The sequence below is a fragment of the Mus musculus genome, chromosome 14 (assembly GCF_000001635.26).
Source record: "Mus musculus strain C57BL/6J chromosome 14, GRCm38.p6 C57BL/6J".
Taxonomy (NCBI): Eukaryota; Metazoa; Chordata; class Mammalia; order Rodentia; family Muridae; genus Mus; species Mus musculus.
Window position 1 is genome coordinate 60,816,431 of NC_000080.6, and position 23,002 is coordinate 60,839,432.

The 23,002-nt window shown below is 43.8% G+C and overlaps 1 protein-coding gene across 3 annotated transcripts in view; it reads left to right on the forward strand.

Annotated features, from left to right (window-relative positions):
- The window catches only part of Mipep (mitochondrial intermediate peptidase), a 120,920-nt gene that overhangs the window by 31,869 nt on the left and 66,049 nt on the right, over positions 1-23,002 (forward strand). For 2 of the 3 annotated variants that reach the window (NR_040642.1, NM_027436.3), the window contains exons 11-14: positions 10,869-11,022; positions 12,957-13,034; positions 14,683-14,887; positions 17,555-17,664. Coding sequence is in view for 2 of the 3 variants with exons in the window: in NM_027436.3 (NP_081712.2) it covers positions 10,869-11,022; positions 12,957-13,034; positions 14,683-14,887; positions 17,555-17,664 (547 nt within the window). In the remaining variant the exon portion in view is untranslated. Of the gene's footprint in view, positions 1-10,868; positions 11,023-12,956; positions 13,035-14,682; positions 14,888-15,018; positions 15,121-17,554; positions 17,665-23,002 lie in introns of those variants that run through there. The other variant, XM_006519508.3, reaches the window with a different exon arrangement.

Sequence of the window (23,002 nt, forward strand, 5' to 3'; positions counted from 1 at the left end):
CTTGGATTGTTTCTATCCTACATGCTTATACCTCTGAAGACATGGACATCTTATGCAACTTTAACATCATTCCCTGTCTCAGTCAGGGTTTCTATTCCTGCACAAACATCATGACCAAGAAGCAAGTTGTGGTAGAAAGGGTTTATTCAGCTTACACTTCCATACTGCTGTTCATCACCAAGGAAGTCAGGACTGGAACTCAAGCAGGTCAGGAAGCAGGAGCTGATGCAGAGGCCATGGAGGGATGTTCTTTACTGGCCTGCTTCCCCTGGCTTGCTCAGCCTGCTCTCTTATAGAACCAAGACTACCAGCCCAGAGATGGTCCCACCCACAAGGGGACATCCCCCCCTGGATCACTAATTGAGAAAATGCCTTACAGTTGGATCTCATAGAGGCATTTCCTCAACTGAAGCTCCTTTCTCTATGTTAACTCCAGCTGTGTCAAGTTGACACAAAACTAGCCAGTACATTCCCTAATGTTAATCTGCTGTCTAACACCTTGTCTATAGCAATGTCTCCCGAGTGTGTGCATGTTCAGCATCCTATCATTTTAACAACAACTTAGTTTTACCTAGTGTTAAATACTAGGGCACTTGGGGCAGGGATCTCACAGTTGCTGCTGCAGAGAGTCATGTCACAGCCGAGGACGTGCGTTGGCTGACGCCCCCCTTCCACTCGTCTCCCTAAGAGTGAATCTAAGCAGGGTTTGTCCACTGGTGCCTGCATCCTGGGGAGGGGCAGGGCCTCTTGTCTGGAAAGCATGCGGCCTGCTGGTACTTGACGCCTGGGAGCGGCTGCTTCCCCTGCAGTGCACATGGCTTCTTCTTTGATGGTCTGTGTGGGAAGCAGTTCTTTTTCTTCTTCTTTTTTCAATTGCCAATCTTCAAAATAAGGATTTAATAGCTTCCTATGTCATGACCTATAAGTATTTTTTGCCTTTCTTATAAATTCAGGGAATCTGTTGATTCAAACAGTTTTATGTTTTTGTAGTCATTGTTAGGAGGGTACCATATTGCCCAACTGTGCTGAGACATTTTAATACCGTGATGTTTAACTCAGGCTCTCAGCAGCTTGCTCAGGGAGACTCAGTGGTAGGGGAATTGATGTCTCCTTTCAAGGCAGAAGTGGGAGCAGGTTCTCCACTGTGAGCCAATTCCATCACCCAGCAGCGGTCTAAGGGGGATTGGACTATTCTCAGGGACTTGGCATTTAATTGTGGGCTTGTTTATAGTTTCAGGGGGTTAGCCCGTGATCATCATGGTGGGGAGCATTGCTGCAGGCAGGTGGGCATGGTGCTGGGGCAGCAGCTGAGAGCTTGCATCTGATCTGGGGACAGGGACAGGGAGCATAGAGAAAGAGAGACAGAGAGGGAGGGAGAGGGATGGAGAGAGAGAGAGAGAATGCCGCATCTGATGAATAACTTGGGGTTTCAGACTGCCCCTTTTCTGATGGGGACTCTGTCACATGGTGAACTGTCTGTAACTCTTCTGCTCTCAGATCTGAGACAAACAGTCACCAAGCGCCCCCCTCCCCGGCAGTGGTGCCTCCTGCTTATCTGCAACTCTGATGAACCCCAAGCATGCCTCATGCTACAAATAGGTCATAGCACTCTGTCTCTGTACTACACAAACCATAAGCAGCATTGAGTCAGTAGAGAGGAAAAGAATATTCAGCCACATCTCAGCAAGTTCCTGCCCTAGACTGGGCACTCCGTTGCTTCGGGCCCTGGCGAGGGCATTGAGTAACAGCAGCTGAGCTTGATGGCTGGTGCCCTTGGGGTGACCTCCACAGTGTTCTCAGCCCCTCCCTCCTTGCTGGGGTGGGTCTGGAGGCCGATGATGCTTGGTTTGGGTATTTCTACATCAGTTCCAACCCTCAACTCCCTGGACTTTCAGTTAGGTTTTGGTTAAGTAGTTTCTTTTGAGGGCAGGCTGTAGGAAGAACAGAATGTTCTGGCAATATTCCAGAATGGTGTCTTTTCTTCTACTAACGATTGGCAGGAGAGATTTTCCTCGACCTTAAAATTTGGGGATTGTAGGGATCCTGGATGTAAACTCATGCACGTGTAGGGTACTGTACACGATGAGGGAGTTGTGGCTTCCTGCCTGTCATTCCAGTTTTGAGGGAGCAGTTTGCTGTGTGACCTGGATGCTACTGAGTCCTGCTGCTGTCCATTTGTTCCCATTGCTGCTGCTGTTTGAGGGAGTGGTGGCTTCTGGGTCCTTTGAGTGTCTGTCAGAAGCCTGGAGCTTCCCTTCCTTTTTGCCGTGGATCCTTCCGAGTCGCGTGGCGTCCCTGTCTAGGTGGTGGTAGCTGTGTCTGTGCTGTCTCCCTCCACCCCTTCCTCTGAAAGTCCTGGGATCTGCCCTTGGTCAGATGGTGACAGCTGGCCGTGTCCTCTTCAGGGACCTTCCCCCACAGCTGCAGCAACACCCCCTTGTTGGTCCTGAACGCCTGAGATCTCAAGGCTGCTCTGAAGTTGTGGCTTTATTTATTTATTTATTTATTTTTGTAAAGATTTATTTATTTATTTCATGTATGTGAGTACATCGTTGCTGTCTTCAGACACACGAGAAGAGGGCATCAGATCCCATTACAGATGGTTGTGAGCCACCATGTGGTTGCTGGGTCTTGAACTCAGGACCTGAAGAAGAGCAGTCGGTGCTCTTAACTGCTGAACCATCTCTCCAGCCCCAAGTTGTGTCTTTAAATAGTGAGTTTCTGTCCCTCCATGGTCACAGCCTTCTCTCTTCTTCAGCATCCAGGGCAACTCACCTTCTCTTAGCATAGTTCTGTCTGTACCCTAGACAGGCTGGTTCTCATTTCTTTCCCACTTCCTGTCTATCTTTTAAAAAATATTTATTTATTTATTTATTTATTTATTTATTTATTTAATGTATATGAGTACATTGTAGCTGTCTTCAGACAAACCAGAAGAGGGAATCAGATCCCATTATAGATGATTGTGAGCCACCATGTGGTTGCTGGGATTTGAACTCAGGATCTCTGGAAGAGCAGTTAGCGCTCTTAACCACTGAGCCAGCTCTCCATCCCCCTGTCTCTTATAATACCTACTTCACTGGTCATTATCCTCCGTTGCTTATGGGATAAGGAGAAAAGAAAGACAATAATAACAAAAAATAGTCCTTACATGTAGGAAATAAGTGGAATTCTGAGTGACTGTGCACAGTTTAGCAAGGCCATGTCACGAACTTGTGCCTCAGCCCTGTGAAAGTGGCAAAGCCTTCCCCAGGTGCTAGTCAAAGGGATGGCAGCAGTGTGTGCAGAAAATCCCACCATAGCCTTCTCCCCTAAGGTATTTATGGCCTGAACAGTGCTCCCCTACAGATGCTGCTCCTACTGAGATTAGCTAAACCTGTCTCCTCATTCAACTGTGTACAGTAATCCTGCCTCCTTGTTTGTCTGGATGTCATAACCCCAACTCCTTGTTCAGCTGTGTGAAACAACCCCCCCCCCCCCGTTCACCTGTATATAGTAAACACACTGGGGTTTCAAAGTGCTGTGGCCTTACCACCACGGAGCTCATAGCATCCAATCCCATTTTTTCTGTGTCTGTGTGTCTGTCCTTTCTTCATTCCCTCACCGACCCAGTCATGGCTCCAGAATCCAAGCCATGCAACGATGGGGCTCATAGTTTAAAAAATCAGTCCAACACCATTGCATACACCAGCAAGATTTTGCTGAAAGGACCCTGATAAAGCTGTCTCTTGTGAGGCTATGCTGGGGCCTGGCAAACACAGAAGTGGATGCTCACAGTCAGCTATTGGATAGATCACAGGGCCCCCAGTGGAGGAGCTAGAGAAAGTACTCAAGGAGCTAAAGGGGTGTATTAGTCAGGGTTCTCTAGAGTCACAGAACTTATGAATAGTCTCTAAATAGTAAAGGAATTTATTGATGACTTACAGTCGGCAGCCCAATTCCCAACAATTGTTCAGTCGCAGCTGTGAATGGAAGTCCAAGGATCTAGCAGTTACTCAGTCTCACGCAGCAAGCAGGCGAAGGAGCAAGAGCTCGAGCTAGACTCCCTTCTTCCAATGTCCTTATATTGTCTCCAGCAAAAGGTGTAGCCCAGATTAAAGGTGTGTTCCACCACACCTTTAATCCCAGATGAAAGGCATAGCCCAGATTAAAGGTGTGTTCCTTAACTCGGAGATTCAATCTTCTGGAATCCATAGCCACTATGGCTCAAGATCTTCAAACCAAGATCCAGATAAGGATCTCCAAGCCTCCAGATAAGGGTCACTGGTGAGCCTTCCAATTCCGAATTGTAGTTCATTCCAAATATTGTCAAGTTGACAACCAGGAATAGCCACTACAATCCACCCCTTGTCAACTTGACACAAATAATATCTCATGTTCACATGAAACAATAACAAGGTTGTAAATACGCCTAACATGATATAACTATCCCTCGTACAATCGCAAACGCATTAGTAAATTTACAATGGGCATTCATATTACTTTATAATCCTCGTTTCTGCAACTGGTTACGTGGCCTTAATTGGTATTTATAACTACCTTCCTCTACTACCCATTCTGTATTTCCTTCACCTTCAGCCAGCACCTCAGCAGGTCTTGGCTCTTTTCCTGGAGGATTGACCCATACCTTCATTCCTGATGGGTCTGCGTCCTTTGTCATCCTGCTTGGATTAGGCTGTTGTAGTTTCCCATTGACTTTAATCACAGGACATGGTAGTACTAAGAGACGCCCTAAGGGATCTCCTGCACTCCAGACATAATCTTGCTTACCACCATTGTGAAGAGGTAATCCAATTTCCCCATGGTAATCTGGATCTATCACCCCTCCTAACACTGTTATTCCTTTTTTAGCCTGTTGGTTTAAGGGCATTAGAAGCCCAAAATGACCAGGGGGAAGTCTGAGCTTCCAGTTCAATGAAATGTTTGTTGTAGCTCCTGGTAGGAGCACTCCCCTCTCTGGAGCCAAAACTTCTAAGCCAGCAGAACCTAGAGTTATGGGGACAGGAAGCAAAAATTTTCCTAGAGGGTCACTAGGAGTGATAGTAAGTGGAACTATTCCGTTTTCCACCCCTTGATTCCTGGACCCATGAATCCTGGCTATGGGTGAAACTGTACCATATATCGAGCGCTGATTCAAAGCATATACTGCCTTCTGAAGAACTCTGCCCCAGCCTTCCAAGCTGTTACCACCTAATTGGCGCTGTAACTGCGTCTTCAAAAGGCCATTCCATCTTTCTATCAGCCCAGCTGCTTCAGGATGATGGGGAATGTGGTAAGACCAGTGAATTCCATGATCGTGAGCCCACTGTCGTACTTCTCTGGCTGTGAAATGAGTTCCTTGGTCAGAAGCAATACTGTGTGGAATACCATGACGATAGATGAGGCATTCTGTCAGTCCGTGAATGGTGGTTTTAGCAGAGGCATTACGTGCAGGAAAGGCAAATCCATAACCAGAATAAGTATCTACTCCAGTAAGAACAAAACGCTGTCCTTTCCACGAAGGAAGTGGTCCAATGTAGTCAACCTGCCACCAGGTTGCTGGCTGGTCACCTCGAGGAATGGTGCCATATCTGGGGCTCAGTGTTGGTTTCTGCTGTTGGCAGATCTGGCAATCAGCAGCAGCTGTAGCCAGGTCAGCCTTGGTGAGTGGAAGCCCATGTTGCTGAGCCCAAGCATAACCTCCATCTCGACCACCATGGCCACTTTGTTCATGTGCCCATTGAGCAATGACAGGGATGGCTGGGGAGAGAGGCTGATTGTCCACAGAACGGGTCATCTTATCCACTTGATTATTGAACTCCTCCTCAGCTGAAGTCACCTTTTGGTGAGCATTTACATGGGACACAAATATCTTCACATCCTTTGCCCATTTGGAGAGATCTATCCACATACTTCTTCCCCAGATGTCTTTCTCACCAATTTTCCAATTGTGATCTTTCCAAGTCCCTGACCATCCAGCCAATCCATTGGCTACAGCCCATGAGTCAGTGTATAATCGTACATCTGGCCATTTCTTCTTGCAAACAAACTGTAATACCATGTGTACTGCCCGAAGTTCTGCCCACTGTGAAGATTTCCCTTCACCTGTGTCTTTCAAGGTTGTCCCAGAAAGGGGTTGTAATGCTGCAGCTGTCCACTTCTGGGTGGTGCCTGCATAACGTGCAGAGCCATCAGTAAACCAGGCTCTAGTCTTCTCCTCTTCGGTCAGTTGATCATAGGGAACACCCCATGAGGCTATAGGTGCATGCTTGGCAGCAGATGGCATTGTAACAGGAGTAGAAACCATAGGCATTTGAGCAACTTCTTCATGTAACTTGCTTGTGCCTTCAGGACCTGCTCTGGCCCGATCACGTATATACCACTTCCATTTGATAATAGACTGCTGCTGTGCACGTCCCACTTTATGACTTGCAGGGTCTGATAGTACCCAGCTCATGATGGGTAGTTCAGGTTGCATAGTGACTTGGTGTCCTATTGTCAGACGTTCAGTTTCCACTAAGGCCCAATAGCAGGCCAAGAGCTGTTTTTCAAAGGGAGAATAGTTGTCTGCAGATGATGGTAGAGCTTTGCTCCAAAATCCCAAAGGCCTTTTCTGTGATTCACCTACAGGGGCCTGCCAGAGGCTCCAAACAGCATCTCTATCAGCCACAGACACCTCAAGTACCATCGGGTCTGCTGGGTCATATGGTCCAAGTGGTAGAGCAGCCTGCACAGCAGCCTGGACCTGTTGAAGGGCCTTCTCCTGTTCCAGGCCCCACACAAAGCTAGCAGCTTTCCGAGTCACTTGGTAAATAGGCCTAAGTAACACACCCAAGTGAGGGATGTGTTGTCTCCAGAATCCAAATAGACCCACTAAACGTTGTGCTTCTTTCTTGGTTGTAGGAGGGGCCAGGTGCAATAACTTATCTTTCACCTTAGAAGGAATATCTCTGCATGCCCCACACCACTGGACTCCTAAGAATTTCACTGAGGTAGATGGTCCTTGAATTTTGGTTGGATTTATTTCCCATCCTCTGGTACGCATATGTGTTACCAATGAGTCCAAAGTGGTTGCTACTTCCTGCTCACTTGGTCCAATCAGCATAATGTCATCAATATAGTGCACCAATGTGATATTTTGTGGAAGATCCAAACGATCAAGATCCCTTCTAACTAAATTATGACACAGGGCAGGAGAGTTAATATATCCTTGAGGCAAAACTGTGAAGGTATACTGTTGGCCTTGCCAACTGAAAGCAAATTGCTTCTGGTGGTCCTTATGGACAGGTACTGAGAAGAAGGCATTTGCCAGATCAATAGCCGCATACCAGGTGCCAGGAGATGTGTTAATTTGCTCAAGTAACGAAACTACATCTGGTACAGCAGCTGCAATTGGAGTTACTACCTGATTTAGTTTTCGATAATCAACTGTCATTCTCCATGATCCATCTGTTTTTTGCACTGGCCAGATAGGAGAGTTAAACGGAGATGTGGTGGGAACCACCACCCCTGCGTCTTTCAAGTCCTTGATAGTGGCAGTAATTTCTGCAATGCCTCCAGGAATACGATACTGTTTTTGATTCACTATTTTCTTTGGCAAAGGCAACTCTAAAGGCTTCCATTTGGCCTTTCCAACCATAATAGCCCTCACTCTACAGTTCAGGGAACCAATATGAGAATTCTGCCAATTTCTGAGTATATCTATCCCAATTATACATTCTGGAACTGGGGAAATCACCACAGGATGTGTCCGGGGACCTACTGGACCTACTGTGAGTCGGACATCAGTCAAAACTCCATTAATCACCTGCCCTCCATAAGCCCCTACTTTAACTGGAGGGCCACAATGTTTCTTGGGATCCCCTGGGATCAGTGTCAACTCAGAACCAGTATCCAGCAGACCCCGAAAAGTCTGATTATTTCCTTTTCCCCAGTGTACAGTTACCCTTGTAAAAGGCCGTAGGTCCCTCTGGGGAAGAACTGGAGAAAGGGTAACAGCAAAACCTTTGAGTGTCTTATCAAGATCCTTCCTCAGCGGAACCTGGCCACCCCTTCATTCAAGGGGTTCTGGATCTGCAAACTGTCTCAAGTCTGGAAATTGATTCACTGGCCGAGATTGCTGTTTACCACGATCTAATGTAGCCTTTCTTTCATTTGGCTGTTTACCACGATCTAATGTAGCCTTTCTTTCATTTGTTTGAGAATTTTTCTGCTTATACAGATCAAACAAATATGCAGTAGGCTTCCTATGTATTTCATTCCTGGAAACACCATGATTGGTTAGCCAGTACCAAAGGTCCAACCGAGTCATGCCATTATAAATTTCACCTCTCCTGTGCTGACCATTACTGGGTATGTTATTATAAACATTCTTTTGTCTACGCTGTCCATTATAATAACTAGAATCACCTTGTCTCGGGCGATTCAGTGCTGCCACCTGGCCCTTGTTACCTCGGAATCCAACTAAACCCAGTGAATTTAATTCATCTAATTGAGCAGAAGCATCTCCAATGCTAAGATCTGGCACAAGGAAAAGGGAAAGAACAAAACCCTTCAAATGTGCTGGTGCCCCTCTCACCAATTTGCGTCTTATAGAGCTGGTGAAAGGCATATCTTCTGGACCTTCCCATTGTGGACAATTATGCTTTACACAATATATCCACTCTAGCATTGCAATTTCCCTAAGTCTTAAAATCCCTTCATCAACACTAAGCCACGGAATATCAGGCATCTCCAAGTCATTTCCAGTAGGCCATCTTTTGATAAACACCTCAGCCAACCATTCAAACAAACTTTTGACACCTTTTTTAACTATGCGAGCTTCCGTATTAAACCTAGAATCTCTACTCAGAGGACCCATGTCAATAAACTCAGCCTGCTCTAGTTTTATGTTCCTTCCACCCTTATCCCACACCCTTAAAATCCATTCCCACACATATTCACCAGGTTTCTGCTTGAATGAATTAGCAAACTCATTAAGCTCCTTAGTAGTGTAGCGAATTTCCTCATGGACTACACTTTCTACCTCCCCTCTAGGAGCCTGTTTTGCTTTGAGTCTGGTTACAGGTCTAGAAGAAACTATTGGTGGGCCGTGAGCAGACTCTGCAAAATTAATTTCCTCATGTGGGGAAGGCATTATTTCAAGAGGTGGGGCTGAGGGTACTACTTCCTCAGGTGGGGCAAACCCTTGAGAATCTGAGGATTCAAAATTCTCAGCTTCAACATGGTCTTCCCACACATCCCCATCCCATGTTGTAGGATCCCATTCTTTGCCAATTAGAGCCCTTACTTTAACTGTCGACACACTCTGAGGCTGAGACTTGAATTTTCGCTGTAGTTCAGCCAACCTTACAATGAGAGTTTCTGTTTGATTTTCTGCAACTTGAGCTCTATTGCTACAAGAGAGAAGATTCTCCTCAAGGACACACTTAGCAACTTTTAGATCGTTTACTTGTGTCTGGAGCCTTTCGATTTTATCACACAACTCCTTCCTTTCATTCATCATTTTTTCCACAGATACTAAGAGCAGCCAGCCAGTAAAATCATTTTTCGATTTTTTCCCCATCTTGTAGAAAGCTTTGTGCACTGAATCACCTAATTCATTAAGAAAATCAAGGGCATTAGCTTCTTTAAGTTCGGAATATAGTTTCAACCATGGGTCTTCAAAATTCTCTGAGCTCCCAGGAGGGAGAGAATCTGGAGAGGTTTCAATAGTTGAAAGTGCTGGTGGATCAACAAGCCAATTCCAGAATTTTAAAAGATTCATCCTTGTACTTCTGTTACTCTAGAACCACTCCTGGTACCAACTTCTGTATTAGTCAGGGTTCTCTAGAGTCACAGAACTTATGAATAGTCTCTAAATAGTAAAGGAATTTATTGATGACTTACAGTCGGCAGCCCAATTCCCAACAATTGTTCAGTCGCAGCTGTGAATGGAAGTCCAAGGATCTAGCAGTTACTCAGTCTCACGCAGCAAGCAGGCGAAGGAGCAAGAGCTCGAGCTAGACTCCCTTCTTCCAATGTCCTTATATTGTCTCCAGCAAAAGGTGTAGCCCAGATTAAAGGTGTGTTCCACCACACCTTTAATCCCAGATGAAAGGCATAGCCCAGATTAAAGGTGTGTTCCTTAACTCGGAGATTCAATCTTCTGGAATCCATAGCCACTATGGCTCAAGATCTTCAAACCAAGATCCAGATAAGGATCTCCAAGCCTCCAGATAAGGGTCACTGGTGAGCCTTCCAATTCCGAATTGTAGTTCATTCCAAATATTGTCAAGTTGACAACCAGGAATAGCCACTACAAGGGGTCTGCAACCCTAAAGGTGGAACAACAATATGAACTAACCAGTACCCCCGGAGCTCTTGACTCTAGCTGCATATGTATCAGAAGATGGCCTAGTCAGCCATCATTGGGAAGAGAGGCCCCTTGGTCATGCAAACTTTATATGCCCCAGTACAGGGGAACGCCAGGGCGAAGAAGTGGGAGTGGGTGGGTAGGGGAGTGTGGGGGGGTATGGGAGACTTTTGGGATAGCATTTGAAATGTAAATGAAGAAAATACCTAATTAAAAAAATAGGCCAAAAAAAAGAAAGAAAGAAAAAAAAAAAAGAATCTAATTGAAACTCTTCACTAATGTGATATTCATAGTCACCATCTTAAAAAATAAACCAACCAAACAAACAAACAAAAATAAATCAGTCCATACAGCAGACACATCTCTACTCTCACATGTTTTCTGCTACCGTTGATTGAATTGTTGGGTGTAGAACCAGAGTCTACAGACTGCTAACTGTACCCCCTTTCTGTGAATCCTAAATGAACAGTTAGCTGAATTTACTTTATGAAAGTAAATAGAAGTAACGCTGTTGGCCTCTTCTTCTGTCTCTTAGGTATAATATTGAGCCCAGTTTATACTGCCCGTTTTTATCCCTTGGAGCTTGCATGGAAGGCCTGAATGTCTTATTTAACAAACTGCTGGGCATCACCTTATATGCAGAGCAGACCTTCAAAGGAGAGGTGTGGTGTAATGACATCCGGAAGCTGGTAAGCCTCTCCCTGCTGTGGCAGCACCTAGGGCCCCGTGGCGTGGCCATGTGGCCATGTGGCAGTGTCAGTGGGTCCCCAGCAGTTTCTCCTTTGCGCTAACTGCATTCTGACAGGGCACCCCAGCTCATTTCTCCTTCGTGAAAAGCTTAAGCACCGCTTGTGATTAAGGACCATGCACAAAGGACCTGAATGTGGGACAACAGAGTTCGCTCTCCAAAGCAGGTGTTGTCAGGGAACCTGATAAAACGCTGGTTCCCATTTACATTCTTCCAATGGTCATGAATTCTAGTTGTTGGAAAGTCTATGGTTGCTCCTATAATGGCAACTGACCTGTCCCTTTGTAGTCCCACAGGCATTGCTCCCTTATTTCTCAGGCATTTTCATGTGTCTGCAGTGGTCTTTGCATCAGACATTCACTTTATCCTGTGTCTGATTCATTTGGCTTTGTTGACAACATCAAGCCCAGAGTTCTGCCTTTCTTTTATTAAGACCCACTTTTCCTTGGGGTTGACTATTTTAGATTTTTCCTCAGAAGGTTGTGGCTTTCTTGGCCCTATATTAATTTACCCCAAGGTTTCATGGGGCAGTGCTATTTATCTCTTCCTTGCATACCTGCTGGGCTTGCTCCACTGTGTGCCCGGTCCTGCCAGCTATCATGCTGCCCTTTGGCCATGCTTTGAGCATGCGATAGGGACGAAGCAGGCCAAGATAGGAGAACATTCTTATCTCTGATGCTGTTCACGAAATATCCTGTCATGTTATAACTTCCTAAATATATATGGGTTAGGGAAAAATCAAGATGTAGTATAAACAAAAACTAAAACAAAACCAAAGCCAGTGACAGGTGCGAGTGGCAGCCTTGGCCTTCTGGGACAGCACCAGGCCATGGTGTCCACTGCCATCTCTTTGGTACCTTGAAAAAAAAATTGTCACCCAGGAGGTGCTCTGTAGGTGCTTGCTGAGGGAGGGAGGAAGGGAGGGAATAAATACAACTGCTTGAAAATTGAGAACCGCAAACCGTAATCACCAAGTTCAGAAAACCATGGCAAGATGGAGCCGAATGACTGTGTAGGGGACAGAGCTGTGTTTTGTCAGTTCTGGATTCAAGGGTTGCATAAGACAGGGAAGAAAAATAATTTGCCACTAAAATTGTCAACCCAGCCTTTCTCCCCAAATCTTTTGGGTTGTTTTGTGAGGAGCCTTCTGTGAAGGGCTGTGGTTGGTGTAGTTAATGTAGAGGAAGGGAAAATATGATACAGGCCCAAGGAGAATGTCTCCTCCTGAACACAGGACTCAAGTCCTAGGCTCCAGAAGTGGAGCAAATCAGTGACTATATTGAGAAATTTAGGATATAGTAAAAAGAAAAAAAAAAAAAAAAACAGAAAAAAAAATTAAAATGGCTGTACTGGCTGGTTTTATGTGTCAACTTGACAACAGGCCGGGGTTATCACAGAGAAAGGAGCTTCAGTTGGGGAAAATGCCTCCACAAGAGATCCAGCTGTGGGGCATTTTCTCAATTAGTGATCAAGGGGGAAAGGCCCCTTGTGGATGGGACCATCTCTGGGCTGGCAGTCTTGGTTCTAGAGAGCAGGCTGAGCAAGCCAGGGGAGGCAAGCCAGTAAAGAACATCCCTCCATGGCCTCTGCATCAGCTCCTGCTCCCTGACCTGCTTGAGTTCCAGTCCTGACTTCCTTTGGTGATGAATAGCAATGTGGAAGTATAAGCTGAATAAACCGTTTCCTCCCCAACTTGCTTCTTGGTCATGATGTTTGTGCAGGAATAGAAACCCTGACTAAGACAAAGGCCATAGCTACGGCTGTGGATATTTATCATACAGGGTCCTGTGGGTTTCTGTTTTGCTTTGTTTGTTTGTTTTGAGTTTTTGATGTGGTCCCAGGTCACTGACCATTAAATTTAAACTTGTGTTCTAGGCTGTTGTTCATGAATCTGAAGGGCTGCTGGGGTACATTTACTGTGATTTTTTCCAGAGAGCAAACAAGCCACAGCAGGTAAGCCTTCTTTTACAAGCTGGCTTGTCCAGAAGTGGCCGGCAGTTTATCAGTATGAATGTGAACCTTACATGTCATTTTTACAATTACATAGTATTTAAAGGCACCACCAAAGAGTTTCCAAATATGTAAATGTGAAAATAGGAGAGAATTTGAAAATAATAAAGATCCTGAGAGGAACTGCATGGATCAATAATTACTACTCGGTTTTGGAATGTGATATTAAACTAAACTAATAGTAATGACTGGTAACATTTTACAAGCTCCTGTTTTTTAAAACCAGTACATAAGTGCTTTATATAGTCACACCTTTTAATGTTTACCCCAGCCTTTTGAATTAGCCTTTGACACAATGAAGCCAGTGAGGTCATGCACTTGCTCAGGACACAGATAGAGGTTCTTAGGCCTTGACCTTAAACATGCTGTCTAGAGCCCCAGCTTTCAACCCCTTTCCTTGATAGACAGTTGTCCTACTTAGTGCTGTCAACTTGACACAGCCTAGAAGAATCTCAATTGAGTAGTTGTCTTCTTTGCCTGGTTCATCTGTGGACATATCTGTGAGGGATTGCCTTGATCGCTAATTGATGTAGGTGGTCTCAGCCCACTGCGGTTGGTACTGTCCCTAGCCAGGTGATCCTGGGGTGTATCATACGGCATGAGAGAGTAAGCTAGCAAGCACTGTTACTCCATAGTTTTTTTTTTGCTTCAGTTCCTCATTTAATTACTGTTTTGATTTCTCTTAGTGGTAGACTATGACCTGGAGGTGTACCAAAGAAACCCTTTTTCCCACAGTTGTTGGGTCTGTGGATGCTGTTCTGCTACCAGTTAGCTCACAGCATGGAAAACACACACAGACTGCCTTCTTCCCTTTTGCTGCACACTGCATTTGCACAGATCCCCTTTAGCAGTTTCACACAACCCAAGGGGAAGTGCCATGACTTCAGGTTAACAATTATAACAGGAAAAAAAACTGGTGCCTGCCATTTAATAGTGAGCCATTTAATGGTGATGTGGCTAACAGGAATCAACGTCTCTGGGTCCCGGCTTCTCCCTCTTTTCTTAATGGGTGGCAGTGTAAGGATTCTCAGCCCTGGACTCTGACACTCATCTGGGTTCGGATCTGAGAGGCAACACATCCAACTTGGGTACAGCACTTGACATCTTGAAGGCTTAGTCTCAGTTGTCTTTTCTGAACTGAGAGACATCTGTCTCACGTCTCCTTCACTTGGAGTGACAGTCTGTCTGCTCCTGACTCTGCTTATGTAATTCAGGCCTTGGCTACTCAGGAACAAGGATGGCAGACTGGAAGACTTTTTGCTGGTTGCCTGACACCAGGGCCATCAGTACCTTTTCCCACTCACTGTTAACGCTAGTGTGGGTTTCAGCTCTTCAGTACCTTTGTTCCCAGCCCTGTACACATCAGGTCAAAGCATGTTTTTGGAGTAGCTGAATAAAATTCATCAATACATTTTAGTGGCTTAAAAACTAAAATTTTAGAAAAAAAAAAAAAAAAAAAAGGAAGTAGATATAGAGGATAAAAATAGAGTATGTTAGATGGCTGAACTCACTATTTCTATAGAGTTTTATATCTAGACTTGCTCTTTATAGTGTCTAACACTTTTGTCTCTGTATATTTCCCTCCCCAAAGGATTGCCACTTCACCATCCGAGGAGGCAGATTAAAGGAAGATGGCAGCTATCAGCTTCCAGTGGTCGTTCTCATGCTGAATCTTCCTCATGCTTCCAGGGATTTCCCTACATTATTAACTCCAGGAATGATGGAAAATCTCTTCCATGAAATGGGCCATGCCATGCATTCAATGCTTGGACGAACTCGGTACCAACATGTCACTGGTAAGGAAAGCTTGCTTTAGGAATCTGGTCATTTAAGTGTATGGCCATTGCTGTCTAAGATCTTTCATCTCAGATGACCTCATCTTGTCACTGCTGCACACCAGGACCTTTCATGTTGTTTTCTCTTAAAGGGAGGAAATCTCAGGTGTCATTCTTGAATTTGTGCCCATTTATACTTTATGATGACACAAAGAACTTACACTTGTGTGTGTGAAGAGAAGTAGGTATGTGTCTCCTTAGTCCCTGGCACAATTACTGAGTTAAATGTTTCTTTTTTTCATTTAAAATAAAACTCCATGTATTTTGTTACAAAACAAAATTGATTCTTAAAAGTATGATAAAGTATTTTTATATGTACTACTTCTGTACAATATTGTTATTATGCTTTATGAATTTTTAATGATGCCTGATTACATTCAGGATTTTATTCTTACCTTTCTTTTCTCTAAGGTTTTTTTTTTGTTGTTGTTGTTTCTTTGTTTTGTTTTTTTAAATTTCTTTGAGACAGGATCTCTAGTAGCCCACACTGGCTTTAAACTCAATAACTCAGGCTGGCCTTGAACTCACTGTATAGTGTAAAAGTAACCTTTATTTGCCAGATGTAATTGTGGTCTCAGAGGCTTACTGATGAATAAACACCGTTTCTAGCTCTTTCTGAACACTGGCTGGCTGGTTCAACTTACCTGTTCTGGCCCAAACTCCTGTTCAAGCTGACTGATTCAATCTTGATTCTCTCGGCTTCTGACTGAATTGCTCTGCTTGGCTTCAAACTAACTCTGGCAATGTGTTCTAATCTTCTGACTCCTTATTCTCTGGCTCATTCTGTTCTCACTTACAACCTGTCTCTGAAAACTGTGCTGATAAAACTCTTTGTTGTTAGACAGTGGTGGTGCATGCCTTTAATTACAGCACTTAGGAGGCAGAGGCAGGTAGATTTCTTAGTTCGAGGCCAGCCTGGTCTACAGAAAGAGTTCTAGGACAGCCAGGGCTATATAGAGAAACCCTGTCTCGAAAAACAAAAAACAAACAAACAAAAAACTCCTCTGTATGTATGTGTTTGTGTGTGTGTGCGCACATCTGTGTGTCTGTGCTCTGCTCTGTTAAGTTGCCGCTCTTCCCTGTGCTGTTCTTATGAGAGTTGGGCGTATCCTATCTTTGACTCATTACCTTGTCTGCCCCTCAATTTTTTTTCACTTATTGATTTTTTATTAGATATTTTCTTAATTTACATTTCTTTTTTTTTATTACGTATTTTCCTCAATTACATTTCCAATGCTATCCCAAAAGTCCCCCATACCCTCCCCCCCACACACTTCCCTACCCACCCATTCCCATTTTTTTGGCCCTGGCGTTCCCCTGTACTGGGGAATATAAAGTTTGCGTGTCCAATGGGCCTCTCTTTCCAGTGATGGGACCATCTTTTGATACATATGCAGCTAGAGTCAAGAGCTCCGGGGTACTGGTTAGTTCATAATGTTGTTCCACCTATAGGGTTGCAGACCCCTTTAGCTCCTTGGGTACTTTCTCTAGCTCCTCCATTGGGAGCCCTGTGATCCATCCAATAGCTGACTGTGAGCATCCACTTCTGTGTTTGCTAGGCCCCGGCATAGTCTCACAAGAGACAGCTATATCTGTCTGCCCCTCAATTTGATGTCACTTTCAAATATGGCTGCTTCCTTCTACAAACTCTACAAACTAAATTTACCTTCATTGTTTGGGATTAAAGGTGTGTACTAAGGGAGTGAGTATATTCCAGCAAGAGAGATTAAAGGTGTGTCATTACAGCTCCATTACACAGACCTAGAATGTCTTTAGATGCACGAGACCTTGTCAGAGCAGTCATGTTCCTGGATTAAAATTCCTCTATAGTATTACTCAGGCTAGACTTGAACTCACTGTATAACTCAAAGTAGTCTTGAACACCTGACCATCCTGCCTCCACCTCCCAGGTACTGGGATCACAGGTGTGCACCATGGTTCCTGGCTGTACTTCTTCTGAAGTCCTCAGTTCACTACCATTAGTGGTTAGCATTTGCTCACTTCCCAATAAGGTGTTAGCATCCATTGCTCATTAACTAACTCTGAATACACAAAACTTAGGCAAGAAAATGATGTTTGAAAAGCTGGGCGGGCTGACTAGAACAAAAGAGCATCACCAGGAGGTTCTTAGAGATTTGTTGCCTTAAGGAACTTTGAATTTAAAATATTGATTTTTCTTACCAAAGATTGACTTTGTTACAAAGAGCAGTATGTAGCTTAAATGAAGTCCTTTGGAAACAAACGAAGGCTAAAAGCATTTGGAAATAGAATTCAGTGAATTAAATACAAATGCCTTATTGGTTGTAAGAGGGTTTTAATTTATATTTCATGTCAAGCAAGCATAGCAAAGGACAAGCTATGTGGAGAGGGTGTGAGCCATTGCTTTGTAAGGTATTTCAGCAGCTGTGCAAATATTTTGTTTTACTTTTAATATAAAGAAAAAAAATATAGGATTATAATAAACTTTTCTGCAAATATGTACAATAATTTTATGGAGCAAAATATTGGTTCAATGAATTAAAGCTTATCATAGTTCATCAGAAGTACAAACAAGTTTTAAAACGCACATAATATGAAAGACAAACATGTTGATTTAAGTATAACTATTTCTTTCCCTCTTCTTTTTAGGGACCAGGTGCCCTACTGACTTTGCTGAAGTTCCATCTATTCTGATGGAGTACTTTTCAAATGATTACCGAGTAGTCAGCCAGTTCGCCAAGCATTATCAGACTGGTCAGGTAGGAACAACTAATGCAGGCTAATCATCCCCAGTCCTGAAGTTTACAATTCAAAACTTTAGACACCGGACATGGTGCCACAAGTAGAAAAATCACAGACTGGACCTCATGCGACAGGTCATAGTCACAGCATAATACACAGAACAAAATGGCACATGGCGTGGCCTACAGGTATATGTATAATGTAACATGTCTGTGAAAGAGTGAATTCCCATGAAGAGTTGGGTCTTGTTTCTATGCTGTGTTATCTGGGTATGTGCAGATAATCCCAGACCTGAAAAAACTCAAAATCCGAACCAGTTCTGGTCACAGGCATTTTGGGTAAGGGGTTCTTACCGATGGCACTGTATTGTGCATTAGTTTGCCATGATTGGCTCTACCTATGGCCTACTGAATCCCATTGAACTTTTTGTGTTTATTTCTTTTGTTTTCTTAGACACTACCTCTCCAGCAAGCTGTCAAACCATATTTCCCATCCATGGTCATATGCAGAAAAATAGCTGCCTTGTATCTGATACCAAATAATCTCCTCTTCCGACCTATCTTTATCCCACGAGGAAACTGTCTCGACTTTGCCCTGCTGTGTATCAAGCCAGGCACTCCAGGTTGTCTCACTGCAAAGAGCTTCTCCCATAGACATTTGTTCTCTTCACTTGAGTTGTTTTCTTAGCAACTTTATTATCCAAATGTATGAAGTCTGAAAATCCCTTGTTTTTTTTCTGTCTCAATTGTGTGTGTGTGACACATTACAATTTTAAACACTGCCAAATTGATATGAAAATTATAGTTCAGAGTTCTCTGTATCTAATGGCATGCTGGCACTTAATCACCCCAATGTATTTTTTGTTTTGTTTTCCATTGTCCTGTGGTGCTGGGGATCTAGCCCACAGTCTTGCACATGCTAGCCACGTGTTCTGCCACTGAGCAACATTCTCACCGAGCTGTCCCGTGTTCATTGGGAAATACACCCTTGCCTTCTGGGAACATTCACCATCATAGCGTACCTTGTCTTGTAGCAGGAACGTTCCCCACCATAGCGTACTTTGTCTTACATTGCTGTTTGCCTCTCTAAGCCCTCGACTTTTGCCTAGTACAGGGTTGGTGCAGAAGAGTGAAACTTAAAGATGTTAAGTGAAAGGATTAATCAGATTAGGAGAGAAGATTAATCAAATTAGGGCTGACCCTCATCTCTATTTCTCTCTCCGATTATTCCGAGACGTATAATGTGATTTTGTTGCCTTTTGGGGGTTTGATTGTATTTTCTTCAACTCTATAATAGTAGATGTGTTTCAAGGTAGTCTTGAATTGAAATGAGTCTGCATTATAGTGTATTTCAGTTTTTAAAATGGCAAAGTGAAATTAACTATTGTGAAGAGTCATTTGGGGGATTTTGTAGGCATAGTCAATGGTCTGGCCACACTTAACCCTACAAAAAGTCTTGCAACCATACATAGCTTCATGTTGCTGTCTAGCGGGGACAGGAGTTTGGCAATTGCTTCCAGTATGAGGCCTATGGAGTAGAGCCAGATGCCTCATACCCAGGATAGCAGGGAAAGTCCAAGCCAGGCTGCCTTAGGGTGCAGGGAGTGTCTGAAGAGGGTAGTGAATACATGAGGTCTTAGAAAAGGAGCTCTTAGCCAGCTCTCAGTAGCCCTATCTATTTCCTTAAAGCATACTAATACTTATTGAGGGCATCAGAAGGAGGTGAAGCCCTCAGCGAGAAAGTTCCTACTGAGTTTATGCTTCGTGCCAGTCTCCACATCTCAGTCATAGTAAAAGTCAGGCATTGTCCCAAGGCTCTTGCCTTCAGTTCCTGAGGCCAAGACAGGATAGACCATTTTGGCTAGAAGGAAAAGCCTTCAGGAGCCTGGAAAGTCCTGGAAAGCCCAGACTACCTCCCTAGGAATGAGGTATGCTCAGAGTCTTCCTTTTTTGTCTTACTGCCCTTGGTTAGTGGCTGGGACTGTGTCCCAGCTCTGGCATTGGGATCTTTTCACATCAGGCTCTAGGTAAACATTTTAAAATGAGCCCAAGAGTAGGATAGTGGTTAGAGCTAGGGTTTCCTTTGTTCTAAGGTGCTGTCTCTACCCCACCTTTTCAGAATAGATTTTTAATAGAGTTTTAACTCTTAACTGAATTGAAGTAGCCAAACTCCTAGGTAGACCACATAGCTTCTGTATACTCAGCTCATGTCCTATAGTAACCCCCTTTATCTCATTTTTTAGTTTGCAGCCTATATTAGCATTGGTACTCAAACATTCTTACTTGGAGTGGGTCGATTCCCCTTCCTCCAGTGTCCTGTCACCTAAGGGACAGTCAGTGCATTGTGCTCTACCTTACCTGTATGTTAGTGGTAACTGTTCTACATGGTCTCTATTACTGTAGCTTTATAATAAGCTTAACACCAGTGGCCAGTCCTCTTCTGTATGCTTCTCAAAAATTTTGTCTATTCTTGGGTGCTTGTGTGCTTTCCTAGGCATTGTAGAATCAAATTATTTTTTAAAAAGTATAAGAATTCTGTATTTCTCTGTACAGCAGCATATCTGTGCCATATACCAATGTCAGGATTGAGTCTTCAGATTCATGACAAGGGCATAGTTCACCATTTATTGGGTTTCTTAAAAGTCTTGGAACAAACTTTTGATGTCTTCTTTCTAAGACCTTGATCCACGTTTGCCAGACTCATTTCTAAAAGCTTCACCCTTCATACTGCTGTAAATACCCTCAGTGACCTTGGGCAAGCCCTTGGTTCCAGGAACCTGCCTGTAGACTTGGACCCGCGTCTGCATCATTCCTTCTGTTGTGAGTGCTTTGTTCTCTTTCCAGTCCGCATAGCTTTTCTTTTTCTTGTCTCATTCCCCCCTCTGAGTAGAAGCTGCGTATGAATGTGTCTCGCCTTGATCCTGATTGATGCTTTTGTTTGCTTGTTTTTGTTCAGCCTGGTTTTAAGAGCAATGTTTCTACTGTTTTATCATGAAGGAAGATGCTTATTATGGGTTTGGTAGAGATGCCAGGGAATGCAAATTCCTTCCAATTTTTAGCTTACAGAGTTTTGTTTATTTTTTTTTTTAATCATTAACGATTGCCATGTTCTACCAGATTGTTTTCACCACATCTCTTGAGAAATTGGATAATGAGTAGAAGTGTTAAGAACTAGCCGTAAGACACCTTTACATTCTAGAATTAAGCAACTTTCATCTTGAATTTGTATTGTTTTGTTTTTGTTAACACAGAGCTGACTTCTTGGTACTTTGTGAACAGAGGAAACTTGGGTTTGTGAGAGAGATTGGCCAGTGACTTGGTTTTCACTGATGTTGAGTAGAGGCCATTTCATAAAGTGAGCTAGTGAGTTGGTGTGTGTTCCTTCTTTTTCTGCTCTCTACAGTGCTTTTCTGTTTTTAAGTAAAACTATAGTCATCTGTTTCATAGAGCTTTGTCAAAGTTCATCTCTAAAGCCATTTATGATTTACTTTCTCTGGAGGAAGATTTTTAGCAAATTTTTGGTTTTTTGTTTGTTTGTTTGTTTTTGTTTTTTTTGGTAGTTGTTGGACTCCTTGACTGGACTTTCTTCTTAATAAGCTTTGCTAAGTTGCAATTTTCTAGAAATTTTACCCAAGTTCTTAAGTTTATTGGCATAGTTATTTATAGTATTCTTTTATCTTTCATTTTCCGCCTCATCTGTAATTATATTCCTTCCTACTCAGCATTGTTTCTCTCAATTTTTCCTTTACTGATCTGTTTTATTAGAATTTTCAAAGAGCAAATACCAAGTCTTCTGTTTGGTTTCAGTTCACTGATGTTTTTTGCTTTGTTATTCTTCATTTCTTCCTTTCTTGTTCCATCCACTTCCCAGAAGAAGATGACGACGACTTCCTCTTCCTCCTCCTCCTCCTCCTCCTCCTCCTCCTCCTCCTCCTCCTCCTCCTCCTCCCAGACATTCAGTGCTGTGTCTCCACTGCTTAGTCGGTCAGCTGCCTCGGACGGTCTGATAACATGCGAGTGAGGGCAGACCTTGGGCGTCTCTCCATCTGTCCTCTCTTCTCCTAAGGAATGATCTCCAGTCTCCCAACACAAGGGCAACCTACAGGGGACGAGGCCAGCATCAGGCCTGGGGAGTTCTAGAAAGAGGGCTTGCAGGCTTTCCCCGATAGAAACTCTGAAGGATAAAGTTTACCCAGTAAATATTGTTTTGCAATAAATTTACACACATATTCTGAAACTACATTTGGGGTAGTATGTCAGGAGTGACATGGAAAAAAATCCTTTCTGGAACTGAAAGCTGCTTCAGGAAGGGCTCAGCTTGATGGACTGTTGTGTCTGAGTGAAACATCCCCTACAGAAGACTATTGATACTAAATGTTTCCTGACAGTCACAAAATGGAAACATGCTCTTTACTATGTAAACAAGTTCTCTGGAGGGCCGGGCAGGGAGGGCTGGGCAGGGAGGGCCGGGCAGGGCGGGGCGGGCCTGGTGGTGGTAGTCTGTAGTTTGCAGCATGAGACAGTAACCTGGGGGCTGGCCTTGAAGAAGCAGGTGGACGGAGCCTTGGATACCTGTGATATGACAAGGGATAAGGGACTGCTGAACTCCCTCAGGGCGCATCAGCCAGAAACGATGTCTAACATAGTGCTGTAGCAGAGAGGACCTTAGAGTCTCCCACAAGGGCGTCAGTGCTGGTTTCAGAGAGACGGAGGGGGCTCTGAAGAAAGTAAGTTTACACACAGAATACAGTAGTATGCAGGTTAACAGGGTGCTACCTTGTGCACATGCCATTTTTTCCTTAAGGAGTTTTACATATTAGAGTGTCTTCTTGGTAGAACGTACATATAATTATTTCCAAATCAGTGCTTTGAAGCACTTGTATTTTTAAAATGTGGATAGGATTGAAGGAAAGAAGCTCAAAAACTGTCTAAGTTAAGGTTCTACTGCTGTGAGCAGACACCGTGACCATGGCAGCTCTTAGAAAGGAAAACATTTCACTGGGGCTGGCTCACAAGCTCAGAGGTTGGTTGCTACCTGTGACCTAACCCATTTAAAAATATTTTTATTCAGGTTTTGAGAATTTTCTACTTGCATGCAGTACATTTTAAACATACTCACACCCTATGCGCCCAACTCCTCCCAGGATCATCATCTATCATCTAACCTACTTTTTCAGGCAACATATAACACAACAGACTATTTCTGGAACATTTAAACTTGAAACTTTTAACATAGTTTTAGAGCGCGCGCGCGCGCGCGCGGTGCGAGCTTGTACAGAGGTCAGGGGCAGCCTGCAGGAGTCAGGTCTCTTTCCCCTGTAGTTTGAGGTCAAGGTCAGGTTTTCAGATTTGGCAG